General features: G+C 39.5%; 1 protein-coding gene across 2 annotated transcripts; it reads right to left on the bottom strand.

Moving 5' to 3' along the window:
- Window positions 1-1,097: 1,097 nt before the first annotated feature.
- Window positions 1,098-21,975, bottom strand: dpf3 (double PHD fingers 3). Of its 2 annotated transcripts, XM_032584599.1 has the most exons (12): window positions 21,818-21,975; window positions 13,019-13,179; window positions 11,642-11,749; window positions 9,254-9,387; window positions 8,845-8,940; window positions 7,840-7,912; window positions 7,395-7,436; window positions 6,395-6,532; window positions 6,189-6,317; window positions 3,691-3,803; window positions 3,511-3,592; window positions 1,098-3,352 (listed from the first exon to the last, which is right to left on the bottom strand). In XM_032584599.1, the coding sequence occupies exons 1-12, from the start codon at window positions 21,847-21,849 to the stop codon at window positions 3,285-3,287; spliced, it is 1,176 nt and encodes a 391-aa protein (XP_032440490.1). In that variant the 5' UTR covers window positions 21,850-21,975; the 3' UTR covers window positions 1,098-3,284. The 2 variants fall into 2 exon arrangements, with proteins under 2 accessions (XP_032440490.1, XP_032440491.1); XM_032584600.1 differs by lacking the exon at window positions 7,395-7,436 and having other exon boundaries at window positions 21,818-21,974.
- Between the last annotated feature and the right edge of the window lie 852 nt (window positions 21,976-22,827).

Raw genomic sequence — 22,827 nt, 5'->3', positions numbered from 1 at the left:
ACTGCATCCTCTCTTTAGAGTGTTTGAAGGTTTTTCAAATAGATCCATCTTTTGTTTATCTTGGCATCGTCTCAGATAATATAATATTAACAATGATGGAAGTCTGAGTCTATATATTTAGCAGGAGAGGAAATCCCACGTCAAAGTAAATCAAGCAATCCACAGAGGTGGGTAAGAACTAGTTATGTTTACTTGAGTAACTTTTTGGAAAACAATTACTTTTAGGAGTAGTTTTACTATGCCACGCTTTTTACTTCTGCTTAAATAATACTAATATGAAGTACCACTATTCTTACTTGAGTAAAATTTTTGCATACTCTACCCAGTGTGAGTAACTTCACAGAATAAAGAACAAACATATGTCAACCAAAAATATTTGAGACACAGAGACAAACCTAGGGTAGATGTCGAAGTGATACCTCTTGTTTGTACAAAAGCTTTGTTTTAAGGTTATTTTCCGTCTGCCGAGCCTGTTGTGCCATTTGTAGGTTAAAAAAGATACAGTAAACACTATTGTCACTGGAAGTACTTACATATATATACATTTTGTACTGTAAACATTAGCTTAATAAGTTTTATATTTAAAAAAGATTATTTTGAAATGTGTTTCTTTTGTCATAATTTCTCATGATCAGTTACTCAGTATTTAAATAGCCGTGTTACCAAATACATGAGTACTTTCTTGGGGAAATACTTTTTATTTTTACTTCATCCATCCATCCATCCATCCATTTTCTGTTCACCCTTGTCCCTAATGGGGTCGGGAGGGTTGCTGGTGCCCATCTCCAGCTACGTTCCAGGCGGGAGGCGGGGTACACCCTGGACAGGTCGCCAGTCTGTCGCAGGGCAACACAAAGACATACAGGACAAACAACCATCCACACACACTCTCACACCTAGGGAGAATTTAGAGAGACCAATTAACCTGACAGTCATGTTTTTGGACTGTGGGAGGAAGCCGGAGTACCCGGAGAGAACCCACGCATGCACAGGGAGAACATGCAAAACTCCATGCAGAAATTCCCGGCCGGGAATCGAACCCAGGACCTTCTTGCTGCAAGGCAACAGTGCTACCAACTGCGCCACTGTGCAGCCCCTTTACTTCCACTTAAAAAAAAACATATTAAAGTGGAAGATCTGTGATGTTGTGGGCCTGACTCTCTGATTCCCTGATTATTATTTTAAAAAATCTGGTAGACTCTGTCTGAACTGAAACTCAACTCAATATTCACTGATATTATGATATAAATAGTAGACAAATAAACCCAGAAATGCTTAAAGCAACCATTGTCTGTAGCTGCCTTTGGTTTTCTAAGCGAAAAATAATAAAAATAAAACTAATAACAGACATACCAATTATTGTGGCACCAATGATTGTGTCAACAAGAATGATTTCTTAATGTCTTTTTTCTGACTGAATATATTCAAAGTCAAGATTTTTCTTTTCCAAACTTTCAGCATGAGTTTCTACTTCTGCTAAAAAAAAAAAAAAAATGTGTAGAGATGGATAATTTCTATTCATCATTGCCTGAGGGTTTTGGTTTTTTTAAGCTGCATATTCCAGCAGCTTTTGCTCCTTTTAACCAAGAAGTCTTGCTTAAATCTCAGTTGCTATGAGAGTTTATAATGAAGAACACATTTTTTCAGAACTGGAGTTTAGTTCGCTGTATCGCTATGGTTCCCACCATAAAAATTGGGAATTAGCGTTAATTAAGGAGGCGTCATCTTTGGGCTTAACAGAATCCAGCATTACGTGTAAAATTAAACGATTTGACAGAGTAAAGCTTTAACTTAGTGATGACACAGCTGATGAGTCATATTTACAGTTTGTCTTTATTCATTTATGCTGTGGACATAATCTAAGCAATATTTTCTTGTAAATTGAACAAAATGGTATAATTTATCTGTAAAAGATGACGCAGTTGTGTTATAAATAGTATTTTGTTGAGATGGGAACAGTAAAAGTTTGGGAATTTGTGACTTAGAGTAAATGAGGTCATTGACAGCATGACTTAGCGATTATCAGCAATATATAAACAATTATAAAGAAAGGTGAAATCATCTGTTTGCTGAGCACCAGAAATAACACTAACTCTAAGGATACAGAAGACAGACGTTGATTACAAAGAAACAAAACAAACGATAGTCGAAGCGTTTTCAATCCCTTCATTTCCTTTTGGCTCTGGACGTAAATTTCCAAGGTTTGACACGACCCGGTGAAAAACTGGGAAGACTAGTGCAGAGTCTTCCCAGATATAAGCCAGGAATGTCACTGCAGAGTCTAAACATCGGAGCGGAGCTGGAGGGAGCACTTTAAACAGAAATCAGTCAAACTAACTCAGCTTTCTCCTGGCTGGACACCACAGAGCAGCAGAGGAAAAGAAGTGATCCGCCGTAGCAGACACCTTCTAAACACTTATCACGTATGTCCTAAGTAAACCGAAACACAACAGCGGGTTATCGGTTCTGACTTGGCTCCACTGGGTGGTGAGGTAGAGATGTGCTTGAACGGTAGACCTGCTGTTCGCTGACCTGCGGTCGAGGTTGCACGCTGATGACATGTGCATCTGTTGAGTGTTGCTTGGCTACATGAGAGGTAAGAGGTTTTGTCTTCTTAAACAGGAAGCTGCTAATGTACTGGAATGTGTGCATGAGGGGGGTTTTCAAGAGCTGTTTGCGATCTCTGTGTGGGTTTTAAATTCTGTCTAGAAAGTTTGAAAAAATGGCATAAAGGTTTCCACATCAGGCCAAAGTAATGGCCTCACTTAAAGTCTTTTTTTTTTTTGATTGGCCAACACATAGTAGTGCATAAATGCAGTGGGAGGAAAAGCAAATGTGTTGTTTGTTTGTTTTTTCAAAATAAAAGGTTGTATTGTGTGGAATGCATTTGTATTATGAAACCCCCTTTACTTTGATATTGCTAAATAAAATCCAGTGCAGCAGATTCTCCTTCCAAAGTCAGCTACCTTTCAAATATCACTAAGGTCGAGATAGAAAAAGATCACAAAAACATAACCAGTCGGCAATGGCGGTGCTGAGGGCTGCCCACCTAGAGGCGAGAATGTTAAATTTGTTGATAGAAAAGCCACCAGAAGATGCCACAGATGAATGGTGTCATCAAAAGACTTGAGTGTGGACTTGGCTAACCAAGAAGTGAAAAGAGTCAAACTAAAGTTTGGATTTGGGGCATGCCACACTTTTCAAGGTTTTCTAAAGGGGTGTCTGAAGGGGTAGCATTGCTTTTCCATGGTGCTGTGTGTATGTGAATAATCCGATGGTTTCTATTATGCTTCTATGTGAGCCGAGGCCTTGTCTTTTAACAGGTCCAGACACAGGTGACAGCTCCAGCTCCCTGGAAAGACACAGTGAAAAATCATCTTTCCTCTCTTTTTCCTTATATAGCCTTATCCTGAAGCCTCTCTCAAACATAAAGCACATGACCTATATACATAGTCCACTGATGTCTTTGGTAGACAAAACAAAAAAACCCCTTCAAAAACAGGCTCTCACCTTCAGGAGGTTGGGTCATCGGAGGCTTCAGGCAGTACATGTGATATCCCCGATCGCAGTCATCGCAGAACAGCAACTGGTCCTGAATGGAAACACACACACACACACTCGACATCATGAGAAGAAAGAGATTTTCTGTGACGGGTCCGACACGACGAGCCTTAGCGTGACGATGCTCACATCGTTCTCGGAGGTTCCGCACAGACTGCAGGACTTGCACTCGATGCACTGCCACTGATACGTCCTGACCGCCTGCATCATGTTTTCTGTGAACTGCAGACATGTGGGGTGACCTTTGGAGGGGAAGCAAGGTAAAAAAAAAAAAAAAAACACAAGGAGAGACATTATTGGACATATTTTACAAGATGTTTCCACCTTAAGTGATGTTTATCCTCTAGTTTATAAAAATACTTTCTGTCGTTCGGGTTTTTGAAGCCATTTACAAATTAATACAACTCTTATTTCACCTGTGTGAACATGTCTATGCACCCTTGTGTAAGTAATTTGTGTAAAGCATCCCTACAATCACAATTCACTGTACCGGTAGTGCATTCAGACGAACATCAAATTTAGTGTGTTGCATGGTCAGAAAGGCTTTTTTAAAATCTGACCACATCTCTTTCTGCAGGCTTGAGAAGGCTTAATACCAATAATTTTTTATGTAATAAATAAAACTTCTCCCATTATTTTAAAACAATGTATCCCTGTCCATCTACTTTGTGATTATTTAACTGTTTGTATTGGTTTATCACATACAATCTTAACAAAATAAATTGATGTTTGTGGTTCTAACTTGACTAATGTGAAGATATTAATGTGGTCTTCCAGCCAAAATGGAAACCTCAGCGTCGGAGGAACACAGGCAACGTCACACTGGCTCGCTGTTCTCCTGTCCTGACAAAGCTCATTCGCTCAAATGCATTTTTTCGCCTTCTCTCAGCAGGTGATCTGAGATACGATTTGCAGGGATGAACAAAGCAGAGAGGGGGAGGGGGTGACGTGGAAGAAAGAGATGCAGACAGCTGCGGCATCATAATGCACGAAGCTGAAGAAAACAAACAGTGATGGCATGTCATCTAAAAGCAGAAATCCTTGCAGAGGGATGGAGCCAGAAGAGGCATACAGAACGGAACCAAGCAGCAGATATTAAAAATGGAGAATATCAGTTTTTCAGCTGTTCAGTCTCACTTATTGAGGTCATTGATAACCCAGAAAAATAGAAATGCTTGTTTTGTGGCAACTTTGAAATTGATCTTGATAGGCACTTTTCTTCTAACCTGACTGAGCTTTATTTATTTATTTATTTATTTATTTATTTATTTATTTATTTATTTATTTATTTATCTTAAATGTCTTAATATTCAAGCTAATATTCCCCAAAAACCTGTAGCTAAAGATTATTCTATAGGTTGTTGACTCAACATGGCTAAATACGAATGCACAAATAACTAATAATACGTGACATCACTACCTCAACTTGTATTTCTCTATAACATGAACACTCCACAATGTACACTGACATTCAAGCAGAGCTTAATGGATGCTAAAACATTTAGGGTGGGTAAACAGTCAGGGCTTCTCTAAAGGGATGAAAGCCTCTTTAAAGTTCAGACATTGTCAAATCTATGATAAATCTTTACATTTTTCATAAATCTTTTGAATCTTTTGTAGTGTAACTTTAAATTGTTTCACACACACACATGCCCACGCCCACCCCCACACGCACACAAAATGGGTTTACTATTTTAGAAACAAAAATAATTAATCCAATACGCCATCTACACCCACTTGTCCTTGAATGGTCACAGGGGGGCTGGTACCTGTTTCCAGCAGCCATTGGTCAAGAGGTGGGGTACACGCTGGACAGGTTTCCATTCTGTCACAAGCCATCAAAGAGAGACAAAGGACAAACAACCATGCACACACACACACATACCTAAAGGCAATTTAGAGTAATTAATTAACCTAACTTTCTTTGTGGGAGGAAGCTGGAGTACTGGAGACAATCCACACATGCATGGTAGAGGCATTAATCCAGGTCTTTTGTTGTGTATTAAGATAATCCATTATTAATGTTGCTACCTTATGTGTAAAACTGTTTGGTTCTCTTACATAGTTCTTCTGTTTTCCTTTTTCTGTCACAATTATTCCAAAAACTGCATCCAAACCAACCTGGCCCAAGATGCAGAAAATAATTGCCCTCATTGTTAAAATGCGATTAACCACATTTTTTATTTACCACATCCAGACCTAATTATTGCCAGATCTGTAGAGTCAAGACATTACTTAAACAGAAGCTGTCTGACAACAGCAAGTATTCAAAAAGAGCAGCATGTCGCAAGCTACAGCGCAATGACTTGTTTCGAGCCAAAATTCCTCTGAACCGACGTAAATCCGCATTTAAAAAGAATCATAGAAGGAAGATCACATTTTGTGTTTACTCCGGTTATGTTTTTCTAGCATTAAAATGTATTTGACACTGAAACATTCACAATTTTCACAAAATCTGCGAGGAGGCAAATACTTTCAAGCGTTATATCGGTTGTGCTCGTCAACTCATCTCAAATTCTAACGGTTCTGGCACCTTCTGGGGTTTGCTTGTTTTTGTTGTCTTGCTTTAAAATGTGTAACTCTTTCAACGTTCTGGGGAGCAAAGGAATCCTGGGCGACACACTCACCAGAGCGACCGCAGTCGGAGCAGGACACCAGCTCCTCTGCCTGCCCCGTTTTCCTGTTGGCGTCCTGGTCTCCCAAGCAGAAGTCACAGTAGTCGTTGGGAATGATGCTTCCATCAGAGCCCTTCTGAGCTGTCCAGAGGAACAGGAAAACATCATAAAGGAATATTTTGATAGAGATGAAGTCAGATGTGAGAGCTGCGTCTTACGTTTGTGGTTATCCGAGCTGTGAGGCGACGGTGGAGCCGTCTCTGTGTCCTTCTCCTCTTCTCCTTCCTCCTCGGCCAGGTGAGTGTGGGTGTAGTGGTAGCTCAGGCCCGGACGGTTCTTGTAGCGCTTCCCACAGACTGCGGATGAAACGTGACATGTCCGTTAGCAATTCACCAGCCGCGGTGTGTATTGGCTCAATGAAGGAGGATGTAAAAACAAAGCCACAGCAAACCGAAAAGTTAAAAACTACCTTTGGATGTATTGGTAGTTTATCTGGTTCAATTTTTGGTTTTATTAATATGAGCATGAAAACATGAACTCGTTAGACTGTTTGATGATTTTTCTTTTTTTATACCCGCATCCAATTGTGTTGAACCCATTAATCAAAAATAAAAAATAAAAAAAAAAACAATAATGGAATCATTTCTATGCCAAAAATATTGAAAGCTTGCCGGATTGCCTTGAATTCTTAAATTAGCACATTGATCCTCAATTAATTTCAATTTTCAAACAGCTATTTGGTGTGGCGTAGAAAAGCATAAAGGAGTTTCAACTCATCAAATCACATCACCACACCTCCACCACCGTGCTTAGCAATTGCAATGTGGTGTGTGTGAAGCAGCCAATTCTGTAGAAGATGTAGTTTTTCCCCACCCAAAAGAAAAAAAGATTTCTTGATTTGAAAGCACAATTCAACTTTCATAAAGTTCACAAAGCAGTAAATAATCGCACCCAGTGGAAACACTTCCTCAGCGGTTTTAGAGAAACCGACGCAACATGCATCTGTCGGTGAAGTCACACCAGAACTTGCAACCGGTAGCGACAGAAGCTCATGGCAAAGCGTTAGTGTCATGCATCGTTTGCACTGAATCCACAAAGAGAAGTCCAAGCATACAGCATCAGAGGTTTTCTCTCAGACATTCCTGCGCTGTTAGCAAAAAGGCTGATCACTGCGGTATAACATGGAGCTGGGAGAAAGAAAAGTTCAAATTCAGATACCTTCTTCAGCCTTTTTTGAGTTATGCTTTTGTTTGTACCTATCTGGAACAGAGGAGACACAGAAGCAAACCATGATGGAAAGAGAATGAAACAAAAATGGAAATGAAACCGATTCGCATGAGTTTCAGTGCACAAACAACCCGACTCCTGGAGGGGGGGGAGGATTTCGTCCAGGTACAGAAAGGGGGCATGCTGGTCAATTCTGCATAAACATCAGAGTCCCTTTACATGCTTATTTTAGGAACAGGAAAAAAAAGGAGGGATGACATTAAGAGACTTGAGAAGCTACATCTGCTCTTCATCAACTTGTATTTTCTCTTTGAGCAGACATTTTAGATCTTTTTTTTGTCATGGGAACTTCTGCAGGAAGAGGGCGGGGGGTGTAATAACAGCGGGATGACAGGGTAAATGATAAACTGAGGAGACATGTTTTGCATCTTCTTACTGTCACAGATGTAAGGTTTATCCAGGTCTTCTGCATTAACAGACTCTGTCCTTCTGCGAGTTGATCCTCTGCTCTGCAAGGAAACGACAAATGTTAATCACACGTGCAACCCTGTTACGCTTACAGGTTAAAGCAACAATTATAGCAGCTTAGTTCATGTTATTACTCTCATTTATAGAACTCTATATATGATGTTCCTGTGAAAAAATATATTATTTCAGGCTTTTATTGATTTATTTCCACCTTTCTTCCACACATTGTCAAAATTGTACATAATAGCAGCAACCGGTGTCTCTGCAGCTGCCTGAGGCTTGTTGGACTTTCTGCAATGGCTCTTAATAGCTTTGGTTAAAAATTAAAAGGAATCAGTTAATGCTTTTTTAAAATACAGATGTAATAACAAATACAGGTTTTTAACCAGTTTTCAAAATTTCCCTGCACTGAATTTGTACTAAATTTTAACAACGAATGTCATTAAAAGTACCAGTAATATGTTTTAATCATTAAGTTGGAGTCTGTGTGCCTTTTAAAATAAATATGTATATCCTCTTTTATGTTTATCTTTATTTTAAACCATAAAAATAGAAAATAAAATGCTGGTTATATAAAAATAAGAAATTTCCTAAAGCAGATATTTGTCTGAAAAGTTGTTTTTTTTTTTGTTTTTTTTTTTCATGCGACATTTGCAGCTCCAAACGAGTTTCATTTGGCTGTCCTGAGAGCAAAACGGCTCTTTGGGTTGTAAAGGCTGCAGAACAATGATAAGAACAAACCGGTTAGCACCTTTCTAACCACTCGTCTTAACAGAAATGCCAGAGCTCATTTAAATTGGTTGTTTTTCTGGACATAGAGCCCATTTAAATCATCTCTACTAATTCTGATGAGAAGGATGATCAAATGCCCAGCTTGGGAAAAAAAGCCAAGTGTTTTAGTCATAATGAAAAAAAGCACGTGAATATTTAAGCAATGTAACTGAATGACATATTTTTGGCTTTTGTTACCCACTTTGCCTCTATTCCTGTTCTTTTTCTTTGGCGTATCCGCTTCAAACTCTTCATCTTCGTGAAAACTGTCCCCGTTTTCCTCTGCCTCCAGAACTCTCTACAAAAAAAAAAAAAAAAAGCAAACACACCCCTAGTAGGTTCAAATAAAACAAGACGAGGAAAAACAAGCTAAAAATAAAAATACAGAACAGAGGTTTGTGTAGACTTAAAACACATCATGGTTGCAAGGCACTATTTATTTTATTTTTTTTTCACATTTTGAATGGGTTTTACAGATTTTGTCATGCAGGAACAGCAGAAACGTTACTTTCACAACTGACAGTCATTCGTCAGGCACGTAAAACCAGGCAGATCCCACAAAGGTGAGAAAGAAAGTCATTCATTTAAATGCTGGGTTGGTTTAAAGTTACCTGTATTTCCAGAAGCGTCTCCTCATCTTTACTGACGTTGTTTTTTTTCTCCAAAGCGTTGTCCCCCCTCAACAGTGCCTCCAAGGCGGTGGCCTCCCCCGGAGGCCCCTCGCGTTTGGGCGCCAGATCAGCTTCTGTGGAGGAAGGGTGAAGGACGAAGAGCAACAGAAAGAAAAGATTTGGTTTCAGTATGTGTTTCCGTATGTCACAAACCATTGTTTGATTTGTGTTACATGATAAGCCAGGGCAACTGTTCTTCCAATACCAAAATATAAACTCAGTTCCAGTTGCACTTCAAAGACCAGGTAAGCGGCACATCATCAGCTCCGTCACTCCTTACTTATTCTTTCCTGTGAAGGTGGATTTGTGAAAGCCCAAACTCACTACATCACCCCTCTTTGAACTTTAAAAGCGGAATGAAAATAGGATGAAAGCAGAGATGTGTGTTTAAAGTTTCCTTGTGTTTAGCATGCGATACACCCTTAAACCTTTAGTCTATTTGGTATCTGACGACTTCAGGGAAAGACTTGCAGGGCATTTTCTTTATCTGCTAACCCCCACCTCACCTCCAGCAGCAGCATAAACATGTCTAACCTTTATTGCTTTTCACCTGTGGGAACTTCCATCAAATACCTCAAGTCTTATGTCTTATGTTTTCCTCTATCGTCAACCCTTAACGTTGAACTCTAGTGAGAGGGAAGGCGGTCATGTGAAGGCTTGTGAAGTTCTAGAAGCTTCTCAAGCTTGACTCAGAATCCATCAATTTATTTAAAAATTGCTTTTGTAGTAATTCAAGTTGTATTTAATGCACTAGATCGAGCAAACTTTTGCAAAAATTATTTTGTTTTTCCTTAATCGGGGTTGGGCTAAGAGGAGACTCATTCAGAATATCTCTGTAAGGTAGAGATTTTTCTATCAGCAAAGATAGAACAGATCCACTGCATTGCTCTGTTGCAAAGCAAAACTTTTGTAGCAAGTTCTACAGGGAGTGTTTTTTTTTTTTTATTATTATTATTATCTTCTGTTGCAACAATTTTCACTGTTTTGAAATTCCCCAGCACAAACTTGCTCTGTCAGTCGGGCCAATTGTATTTCCCTGCTCATGTGTTGGAGACACCAACTCTTCACTGTCTGCACATGCAAAAAAGTTGTGACCATGCACCCCCTTCCTCATGCCGCCCTGGGCAACCGCTCATGTTGTATGTCAAAAACTGGCTCTGACAGCGAAATAGAATCGGTAAGCTTAATATTTAAGATTTCTCTCATACAACTAATTATTCTCAAGTACACTGCTATAGTCTCGTGCATTTTCCTGGGCCTGAAAACAGCAAATTGGTTCCAGACTCTTTAAGATGAGCTCCGATAACACAGTGCAGCAAATGTACATAAAGAAGGACTGAGAAATCACCATTATACATCCATTCCTAAGGAGATCCTCTGTGTACCACTGCATATAGACAACCCTTCATTCAGAAGGTATTAATGAAACGAAGCACTTGATAAAACTCTGGAGGAACAAATTCACATTCCTCTGTCGTGGTATCATATATATTTTGCCCGAAATGCACAACAATATCCCGCAAATGCTTTCCAGCTTTAATAGTTAAACAACCAGTATTGCTTTTTCATCTTTTGGCATTAAAGGTTGGTTGGTTGTAGCTCTGGGGAGTTTCTTATACTTTTTTTTTTTTCCCCCACAAAGAAGGACTCCCTTTTCCGTCGCGTAAAGAAAAAATCATTCTTCACAGAACGCTCTGGAGTATTATATTGCATCTGGAGGACACAGAAGAGGGAACAATAGTGGTAGAGAGCAGAAACAAAGAATCGCCTTCATTCCTCCTCTTATCGGGTTCCTTGGTATTCCACTTCTAAAATCCCCCCCAAAAGACAAAGCGCTGTGCGCACGAAGGGATGAGAACTGACAAAATAAAGCATGTACTGCCGTCTCATAAGGCTAAGCTGCATTTTAATGCCTCATGGACAAATGATTATAGAGGCCCAGTGAGGGTGCTCCTGTGCTGGAGTTGGGGGGAGCAGGAGTCATGTGTGGGGGTGTATATGGGTGGGCGTGGGGGTGTGTGTGTGTGTATGTGTCTACAGCAACAGAACAGTGAGAGGGGGCATTGATTCGAAGGAAACAAAAAAATGAACCTGGGGACCTGGTGAGAGAGAGGCTAACCAGAGCCAGATGGCCTGATAGCAAGAATTAATAAAACAAGCAGAGTGCAGGAACACAGCAGCTCCAGGAAGCACGTCAAAGTGAAAGCTGCATGTAAAAATACCTCGATGCGTGGATCAAAATGGGATAACAGAGTCGCAACTTGCAGTGTTCAGGGTTTTAATTGAGCGTCTGTGTGTAAATCTGCCAGGCTGTGTTGTTTGAATTACCTAGCCGGAGCTCACACAGGCGGAGCTGGGGATCCAGGGGTGGGTGGAGTCGCCTCTTTTTCCTCCAGCAACGAGCGGGGTACGTATACATCTGCCCCGCCGCCTGGCCTGGACCAGGAAACAAAACACACACAGCCATATACTCGTTAATGCAGGCACTGTGGAGGAATTTTGAACAACCTCTGCCAACATTTTAACAATTTATGCACTGAGTCCAAGCACAACAGACACACGGAAAAACACTTAGACTCCTTATTTTCCCCCCTGTCTCCTCCCTTCAGCCCCCCCAGCACTTATTGTGTCCAGATTTCAGCAATGTTCAGTGCAGTGGTCAGCATCTTGAGAAAAATCCTGACCCCAGTCAGATGCCATTAAAATTTTTGTCTTATTTTAGATTTTTCTGGTTGGTTTTGGAATTTCCAGTTTGTATCTTAGTGGGACAGAAACCCATATTCTAAAGAAAAGGAATGAAAATTTTAAATCTGACTTTACTCTAGCAAATTTGATCGTTTCTCTGCCTTTAATCCTCATCCCCATTATCTTGGAAGAAAACAGAGAAGAAGGGAGAGGGGGTTCAGTTATGTCCACATGAGCAAAGAGAAAAAAAAATCAAGAGAAGGAGGTGGAGGCATCAACCCAGAATAAATGCATATATTGCGAGTTAGGTCTGCCACAAAGTATAGGGTGTGGCCTGAAGGGCTTTGCATACATGATGGAGCGCGGGCTATTTATGTCCAGATCTCAGCAAGGAGCAGATTGTTCCCTTTGGCTGCACAGAGGACCAACATGTGCATGGCGAATTCTGAATACTTGATTCAGGATAAATCACTGACGGGCACCTCATCATGAGATACACCAAGTGCTTCATATGAACATATTAGTTGTAGGGTACCTGTAATTCCCCCAAAACTAAGACAACGACACAAAGCACTCACTGCATCAGTCACCTGCTTTCATGCTCCTGGCGTTGCTAAAATGAATAAAAGATTAGAATAAAACCTAAAACTACTTTACTAATTTGCTGCAGTAACAAGCTGTGCCGCAGGGCTTGCGAGTTAGCACTAACAACTCTTTTGACTTTTGTAGTAGCATCTATTTTACCATCTCTGCAAAATGGTATGTTTTTTTGCTGAGACTTTATCATAGTTTCTTTTGGAGGTCTTGGACTATATCTAATGAACTATCTCAAAAGACAGCCTTCTTCCTCCAGTGCAGAGGCTCCACAGTAACACATTACAGGACAAATCAGGTAAAAATGAAATACAGATATTTTCAAGTGGATTGCCAAATGTACCCAGATGCGATTCTGCAGGGGGGAGAAACTGAGATTCTTTTTTTTTTCCAGGCAGACTTCTTGGCCCTTGCAGAGTTTCTTACCTGGTCGGCGGTGGCGCTTTTCCATCCAGATGTAGCAGTTGTTCTGTGCCACGCCAGTTTGCGAGTCCAAGAAGGGCATTCGCACGCTGCGCTCAGCACAGAGGCGGGCGTTGTAGCTGCGACAGTGTTCAATGGCCTCTTTATAGAACTGGTCACCCAGCCTGAATCCAGGAAATCGCGAAAACAAGAACACAGATAGTCAAACGACACTTCATGTATACAGTTGTGGAGCCAACCGAGAACACAGCAAAATGCATCAGGCTCATTTACATTTTGTTCTACAACAATTACCCCATTCACTCAACATCTGTGCTACATTAAGAAGATGTTTATTTGATGAAAAAACACTTACCCGCAACTTTATAGTCTTATTTGTGCTATCAATCACAGCAGTATAAAGCATGCTTCTGTGATTTCTGTGATGACATGCTGTTGTTATTACATTCATAACATGCAAAAGCTTCTTTCAGAATGGCAATACCATGTGCTGCAAATCACCTTAAGCTCAAAACAATTTTAAGACTTATGCCCAAAATATTTCTCTTACAGGGTTAAATCAAATCAGTCAGTCACTTTGTTTAGACTTAAAATAGATGGCAAAAATCACGTTTGTAGCCTGTCTGATTGCATTGTTCATATTTACAGAGCCTTGCAAAAAATAATTGTCACCCCTTTTCTAATCTAGAAGCACCCAAGACTCTGGAGAGGCTGCAGAGATCTACAAATCAAGTGGGAGAATCTGAAGACAAGAAAAATATTTGTGGGAAGCAGGAAAATTGTCAAAAGGAAAAGCCTTCCAGAAGGAACACAGCAAGCACGTTGAAGACGATGCTCTGATCAGAGGAGAATAAATTCATCATATAAGCCTGCAGTCAAAAACATAGTGCTGTGGAAACAAAATATTAACGTAGTAAAAAATAAAGTTGTAGCAAGATCGACATGTTTATTGCTTTAATGGGAAAATGGGTGGATTTCTCACACAGATTTCTTGCATGTTTTTCTTCTATGTCAAACCTAGATGTTTCAGATCATCCAACTATAGCTTTGATATCAGGCAGAGACAAAATACAAGAAAACCACAAAACCAAGGTTTCAAACCTAACTTGGCCCTTTGTGAAAACACAATTGCCTCCTTGTTAAATCAGGAATTAACTGCATGTGATCAGCAACATTTTTTTGCTCAGTTTCACAAACCACACACAGGCCTGATTGCTGCCAGACCTGTAGCATAAAAATACGCGTAAATCCTGTCTGACGACATAGTGAAAGATCTCAAAGAACGTCATAGCTCAAACTAAAGAAATTCAAGGGCTGAGTCAAACAAAAACAGTCTGCAAAGGTTTAATTGTCAATTCTATGGTTTTGGGACTCTAGCAAACAGCAGCATCTGTCGTTATCTACACATGGAACAGGATGGAGCAATGGTGAACGTTTCCAGGTGTGAGCATTTTACAAAAATCACTGCAAAATAGTGCATAAATAAATCAACAACGACTCAGGAGATCACAAAATAACCCCGGAAAACATCAAATGTACTGCCTCAGTTAAGGTTGATGTTTGACAATAAGAAACACTGGACAAAAAATGGCATCCACCGCATACTTACAAAGTGAAAATCATAAAGCACATCTTGATAATTCCCAAGCTGTTTTGGAAAATATTCTGTGGACTGGCTTAGATTCTTCAGAACATGAATGCGTTTCTAATTATTGATAAAACCATTACGTTTTCTCTCTTTCAAAAAAAAAAAAAAATCCAGAAAAGTGATAAAATACAGCTTTACTACTTTCTACTTTGTATTGCTCTATTACAGGAAGTTCTTAGAAAAAAAACTTTGCAGTTCTGTGTTTCCTCCAGATAACTTGCTAATCCCGGTGGTAGGGGTTAGCAATGAGACACCATGCTTTTGAGATAAAAAATGTTTAAAGTTGACAGGAAATTTGAAAATATCACTAGGTATTGGAAGGCATTCCCTAAACACCAACTGTGAAGTTTTAGAGAAAGGCAAACATTAAAAAACCTAAATAAATAAACAAGCAATGCTTAGTCTGGTGGGGGCACAAGAAAAGTCAGGTGGCCCGCCAGGCTTATAATACACTAGGGGAAACCCTGCAGTGTAAAATACAAAAAAAGATCAAAGTGTTTTGCAAGCAAGGCAATGTGTAAGGCAATAAAAACTTGAAGATAATAAATAAGTTCACTTCAGGGCTTTAGTTCTACGTACTACAGAGTCTGGACTTAAAAGATTTAGAGTGAAGGCATTAGAACTGACAATTAGACACAAGCAGAGAAGAGAAAAGCATATAAGAAAGATGAACCAAGCAAAGCTGTCAAAATGAAACATCAGTGGGCATGTCAGATTTATAATCCTGCTGAAAAACGGTCTTCGTGCCAATTCAGCTTCATTCATCGAGGTTTCAGGGGCAGAACAATTAAAGATAGAGAAATGACACCAAGATCAACACCCTCTGCAAACTGTGTGATGTGAGAAATACACAAAGGAGACTCTGCTGTTGATGTCATGTTGAAGATTTTCTCTACGTGACATTGTTTAAGCCAGCAGATGCAGCCCTCTGAGAGTTTAGTGTATCCAGTCTGTCAGGGCTGTGTTTGGTTTTCGGTTTACAGAGTGCACACATGTCAGTCTGCTTGACCATCACCGGCGCAGAGGAGGAGTCTGGGAATACTCCGAACAGATATGCACAAAATGGCACGATGGGCAAAAACAAGAACATTAGCTCCTAATGGAGAAAAATATGCAGTATGTGGAGATGACAGAGGAAAGAAAGTTTGTTGCTGAATCGAATATCTCTCTATGATTGCATTGTATTGGTATGAATCTGATTTATAGCGCAGTTGGTGGAAATATTTTGGACACATTTTCTCGCAAAGACCCTAGAGATGGGATCTGTTGTAAATTGGCTCTTCTAAAAACAAACTGAATTTAAATGATTGAATTAAGATGACGGATCAAGAGGATTTGGGGTGGGGGGGGGGAACTCATATTACTGATGTAAGTATTTATCTACAGAAGAAGCTAAACAGAAAAAAAATTACATAAGGGGATAGCCATAAGGAGGAAAGAAGGGAACACTGGTAAAATTATGCATGAGACATCTGGAGAGCAGACTAATGTCCCTCTTATCAGTTTTCCTTTTTTTCCCAATGCAAATTATAGCTCAGCATTTGCTACAAATGACAACAAAATGCCCTGAACTTAATCAGAAATATTTTTTTAATCTACCTTTTGGAAATTGGATGAATGAGGATTACAATGGAATGAATATTTGGGAAAATAATAAGGATATACATAAGAAGTATTATTAAAATGTGACTTAAAATAGAAACTACAGAAATCACTTATTTTCTAACCTTACTTTCCACTAGAATAATGTGCTCTAGGCCATGGCTGTGAATCATTGGCTTGACCCAAAGATATTTTGGTCCTGATATATTATTAGTAATGGTATTAATTACATAACACAACAATTACTTCAACTGCTATTTGAAAAGAAAAGACCTTTTGGGGGACATTTTCTCTGTTGCCATCCTTGATTAATTGATTGTATTGCAGTAGCATAGCATCACACTGACATTCTTTTAAAAATGATAATAGTTCTCATTTTTCTGTAAACAAATTGTACAGCCGCATATTTTTACTGAGAGAAAATATTTTATGAAGCTGGAATTAGAATACAAATGCACATTCACAGCATTCAGAGAATCCTTTTCCATCTCGCTGAGAAGTCAATTTGCATATCTTGTGTGGCCTTCAGTCTTCAGCGACTCTAGCAGTTCACAGATTGAACAAGTTTGATCCCCTTCATACTATTCACCTCAGAATTCAACACATTTAAACTGCTGCTCCTTGAAGAAAAGCCACTTGAAATGCCAGAGAATTAGATGAGTTTAACTCAGGCTACAATATGTCTGTTCCCAGTTTATGAATCTTTAAAAGAGGCGACTGTAAATAAGAGAAAACCCAAGCTGCTAGTTGCTCAACCTCATGTGGTTTCTGGCAACAGATGCATGTGGAAGTTGTTGGCAGACGTTTTGGGTCATACAGACCTACAGAAACGCGGAATGCAGCTGGTGATTTTTGCCAACACGTGTTTATACAGTACGAGAGCAGCAGTCACAATGCAGATCTTCAGAAGAGACTTCCTGTCACATAACTCACATTCCCAGAGGTTAAGACGTTATATCAGCTGTCGCTATTTGTTGCCTGTACTGAAATGTGTGTGTGGAACCTGCAGGCATTTTTCCTCATCTCTCTCTTCCCATCTTCTTCTTCGTCTTCATCACTCTGGCTGGATGTTTCTGTCCTGATTTCAACAGCCGAGCGTCTGTGCAGTCTCCACAGGGGAGCTACGTAGATTCTTACATAAGTGAGCGGCTGTGCATTTGTCTGTGAGGTGTTTTCAAAACTTGAGCGGAAAACATATGGAAAACCATTTTGGTCACTAATCGCACGTTGTCCTACGCCACCTGGCGTCTGACAAACCGCATTAAAATAGCCATATATGCTTCACTTAGGGCCACTAGATAGTTAATACGTGACAACAGATGTTTTCAAAAACGCCATTTGGACTTAATTAAACACCTGGTTTAACAAGTGCCTGGTGATGTATAATTCGTAATTCCACCCTCCAATTATGACGGCCAGTAGGTGTAAACAGCTCTCATCCAATCAGTAAAAAGTGAAGTTAAATCTTCCAGACCAGGGGAAAACCATATGTCCATTACATGCATACATTGTATGTCAATGTATGTAATTGACATACATTTATGAGGTCAATTATAGTTAAAGATGTATTAGGAATTCACTTCCTCGCAAGCATACGTACAGTCAAAACACTGAGAATTTGAGTGAGAGCACACGGGTATCATGTATGCCTCAGGTGGATACAAAAGAACCCTTGAGAGTTTTAAATTACTGTTAATTTGTTGCTCCCCAATGTTAAAAAAAGGACTTTGGGGAAAATAAATGCCCGTGAAAAATGTAAGAGTGCTACATCTAACTGTAAGTTACATTACTGCACAGAGATCTGATCTAGATAAAGGTCATTTTTAGACAATTAAATTGCAAAGCATGACCTGAGTGTAAGCCAGATGCACATGGCTATGCAAAGCAATGACAGAGAGTTGTCAACAAGGAATGTTATTACCAGATTAGAGAGTAACAATGAGTTCCTGTGTTAGTTTATAGACAAAAACATAATTTTCTGAATCAAGGGCCAAATATAAAATATGATAAAACTGTAATAAATATTAAGGCCAGGATTTTAACACATCAATTTTAACTAATTAATTATACAGATTGTAACATTTTAAAAATTGTTAACGCAATTAATCAGATTTTTATTTATTTATTTTATTTGCTTTTCAGAATTCCCAAGCTGGAACCTTTATATTCAAATGGTTCCGGTAGGCCCTTAAATCCAATTTATTTTTGGTCCAACATCAGTGTCTGACCGTACAAATGTATTTCTGAAAAAAAATAAACAAATAACATCAAGCAGTCAAAGTTTCAAATTGCATGCTGATACATTAAAACCCTATGAATTAGGTATGGGACAAGTAAATATGTTTGGGAACGTTGTAGACATACAGAAACATGAGCAGCATGTGACCCTGAATAAGTGCGAAACCTCAGGGGAATCAGAGGGCAGACGCTACATATGGGCAGCTGAGAAAATTTTTGGAGTCTGAAGACTGGGAGAAACAGAGCGGGGGTGGGGGGGAGCTGATAAGGTAGAATGGCAGCGGGGTGTGGGGGTGGACGGGGTCTGACATGACCTGGGGCACACGTGTTCCCTTTCAAACCATGTCACACTCATTCCTTCTCAAATGCACAGATATGTCTATGCATGAATGCATTCATTCTTTTTACGCCACACACTGGGAATGAAAGGGAAGAAAAAGTGAAGACGGAGGAAGGAAAGAAGATACGGAGGAGCTGAAGATGATGGCCTTGGGACCTAGATTGAGATGATTTTGCTGCAACATATTAAAAAAAGGAAAAATGCTCCCACAGAAATGAATAAAATTGTACAACATGATGAGGTGATGAAAATCGAGCTGTTTCTATGTGCAGAACAGGAAAAAATACATCTATCCGTACCACCAAAAACTCTTCCTGAGCGTTCTGGATAAACAAAAGCCGGGGTTCAATCCTGTACTCTGGGTGCATTATGGATGTATGCAGTACGGCCTAAATGCAGCCAGACACACACACACACCCCCCACCACTTCCATCACTCACTCCCCCTTCTACAAACCGTGAGGGGGAGGGGCGACACATGTAAACAACAAATACAACCCCAATATGTGAACACTTCGCTCTACTTGCATCAAGCTATTTCAAATCTCAGCCCACGTCTTCTCAATCCTCATGGAAACGCCAGCAAGCCCCCTTCCTACCTGAGCTCTTTGTTACGTTATAAATCCAAACCTGACCACGGGATGTCGGCAGGGCATGCAATATGCACATCTCTTCTCTGCATATAAATTACGGTGCTTATTTAAATACTTCTCATGTCAGCTCCTCATTAAACCCCAACCCTGCAATGCCTCTCCAGGTTTCCATCACAAAGGCGTCTTTGTACCTGCTTTTTTTTTTTTAAATACCCCAAGACAATGTGTATGGCTAACCATGACTGAGAAGGCCAGACACACATGGTGACTGTCAGGCTCTGATAGTTTTAATGAATCTTTCAGAGAATAACAGGGCAGATTATTATTTTAAAGCAGGCAGCCTGGTTGACTGCTTCAAACCAAAGTTGAGAAGATCACTCCTCATATATTTTGCGAAAATACATCACGCGTGGTTTGTAATGCACAGTGTTTTCCCCCTTTTTCTCAGAAATCACATGTGGGTCCAATTCACGTGAAAAGCAGATGGATCTCCCTCCCTCAGACCCCCTTATGACTCTCCTTTTTTTACCCAGTACCTTTCTCCTGACAGATGGACCCAGGAAAAATACTGGGACACTCTTAATCTGCTGCTCTACATACACAAAAGCTATAAACTGTCTACATCCTAATCTGCTTTGACGGAATACAAGCATTGTCTTTTACCCTGGCAAGTGCAGGGATTACAGTATTTTGTGTTATAGAAAAATAAATAAATAAATAAAAACACAGAACGTGTGCATCAAGGGAAGGGGTACATTATTGAATGATGTTGCAACGCAGAACGGAATTCAAAATGTAGTGACTTAATTTCAGCTGCAGGATAAACTGATAAACCTAACTGGAACTTTTTATGGACACTGCAAAGAGTCATTACTGTAGGAACTTGCACCCTTCTGGCTATTGATGATTATACTAAAAACTACTGAAAACACTCTTACAAAGGACTTTCTATGGAAAATATTTGGCAAAGTTGCCAGAAACTGACCATAAACACCCCAACAACTTTTGGTATATAAGAGTTTTAATCTGCTACTTTTCTAACTTCCTGGACAGCTAGCTGTGCAGCAGTAGTGAAAGTAGTGTAGAACTGGAATAATAAGAAATGTAATTTTATTTTTGTCATTAAGTGTACAGAAAAGGCTAAAGTTATCACACCTATGACAGAATTTATTTTGAAGTAGTTTTTAAATCACCCTAGAAGTTTGCTTCTGTCAGGAAATCACACAAACGATAACAAGCTAATAAAAGGAGTATAGAGTTGGAAAAACAACAACAAAAAATTAGGCATCTTTATTGGCATTACAACAATTAATGTAATTAATTGATGGCAGGGTTTTCTGTATGTTTCCACTGGTATTTATCTGTGGTGATGCACTCCAACATCTTTGAGGCTGGAAGACCTCCATGCCATCACCCTAATCTTTAGCTCCCTCCCCTGATTCTCAATTAACTCTATTCGGGAATCTTCTTGACCAAATGTATCCATCAGAAGAAGAGTCCCAATAAATTTCCAAGGCAATAGATGTACCAGAAAACGCAGTGAAGACACGTCATGGTCAAGTGGAGAACAAATACCAGTGGCATTACCAAGGACTGGAAATTACTCCAGAAAAGGCTATTCTAATTTATAAATTTCGAATTATAATTCCATATAGTATGTTGAATGTAAAAACAACCCTGCACACCACTAAAAGAACATCATACCAATACTGAAGAAGCGTGGAGGCGGTGGGGGCATCACGCTTGAACATTTGTCACGATGGAAATGATCAACAGTTCCAAAGGCCAGCCAGAGTTGGCATTAAACATTTAGGCTTCTGGCATGAAAATGAAGGAACCTGATCTTTCATCCAGAAAGTAACTCAACGCATTCAAATCAGAAAAAGAATGGCTTCTTTAGTAGAGGAGTAAAGTGGGGACTATGCACAGGAAATACTCTGAAAATGCTACAGTTATAGTTTATCTTATTCATATCTGATTTTTCCCACATCACAAGCAGGTGGGCGCAGACTTATTTTCCATTTAAGGATGAGCTGAAGTTTGCACCAGTGCAAGTTTTGCATTATTTGCATGACAGTTCCTATGCAAATGTAACTCGTGTGGTTTCTCCAATGCAAAGTTGAGTCCGTGCCGCCTTCATAAAGTGGGGAACTTCCTACCAAGTGCACGATTCCGATCGCATGTTGTGCATGCTTTTATATTACTGGGGCTGCACAGCCATGCAAGACGGCAGGAGACCTGAAAACATCTGAAGCCGTTCAAGTGCGCGAGAAGCCTGATCTATATTTATGAGCTGCACAATATAAAGAAATCATCGCCATCCCTCCTTAGTCTGTGACAATGATACTGTGGTCCTGAAACATATAAATAAATACTACTTACGATTTTAATGGATTATGAATGACAGTCGCCATCTTTCGCTCTGCAAGGCTGTAATGTAATATTCCAAATCTCTGTGCAGTTTCGGAACGTCATGAAAAAAAAAACTAGAAAGAATACAACAGCCAATGCTGTCCTGTCTACTGTGCTCCGTGCCAATACAACCCCAGCATGAAGACATTGGGCGTGGCTTCACAGAAGTATGTCAACAGACCCCACACGGGACTCATCTTGTGAAACAAAGTTGATTAATATGTATTTAAATTAACCCAAAAACGTAGAACCGATATGAGTAATTAACATTGTGGGCTTTCCTTTATAGCTTTGTTGGATCGTCTAGTCCTTTAATGGTTCTGCCAGACGAAAAGGCATTAACTTATTCCTATTTATTGTATCTTATGTCAGAAAATAAATGAATGAAGCACGGAGGCAGTGGCCTGTGTTTGTTAGAGTCTGGTTTTATTCTTCAACATATTTTAAAAATTTTATGAAGCAATTACTTAGGGAAAGCATGCTGCATTCAAAGACTCTCGGATATCACACATCCTAACGGAAACCTAGATTTTGTCAAATTATAACTAAAACCTTGTTTCATTATTAAGTGAAACAAGGATAAGTATAAAACTTAGTGATCATCAGTAGCCCATTCATCACATTTGAAAAGTTTTTGCTCTTACATAAAAATAGATAGATAAAAGTCAGACAAACGTCATGATTATTCACAAAAAAAAAGTCGTCAAATTAATATAAATTACTATTTTTATGCTCTGGGAAAACATTTGGGGGAAAACAATCAAGCCTTTTTATTTTACTGTAGAGGTCAAAGATGCTGAAATTGAAAAGGCTTATTTTGTTCAATTGGGGGGGAAAACTGGCGATTTCCAAATTCACTTCGGAATAAAAGAATAGCAAAATTTCTCTATCTCATTAAATTCGCCACCCTCCAATTTTACTACGGCTTTTATTTACCCTATCTTGTTAACTCTTCAGCCTCCTGACAGGTTAGGTTAAGA

This window comes from Xiphophorus hellerii, chromosome 15 (genome assembly GCF_003331165.1).
Source record: "Xiphophorus hellerii strain 12219 chromosome 15, Xiphophorus_hellerii-4.1, whole genome shotgun sequence".
Classification (NCBI taxonomy): Eukaryota; Metazoa; Chordata; class Actinopteri; order Cyprinodontiformes; family Poeciliidae; genus Xiphophorus; species Xiphophorus hellerii.
The sequence above is the reverse complement of the archived record's forward strand: the minus strand, read 5'-3'. Positions and strand labels throughout refer to the sequence as shown.

Coding starts and splice junctions, on each gene's coding strand:
- dpf3 (XM_032584599.1), bottom strand. CDS start 21,849: ATGGCGACTGTCATTCATAATCCATTAAAATC. Junction 8,941..9,253: donor AGACGCTTCTGGAAATACAG/GTAACTTTAAAC, acceptor TTTTTTTTGTAG/AGAGTTCTGGAGGCAGAGGA. Junction 3,804..6,188: donor CTCCGACTGCGGTCGCTCTG/GTGAGTGTGTCG, acceptor TCCCCTCCAAAG/GTCACCCCACATGTCTGCAG.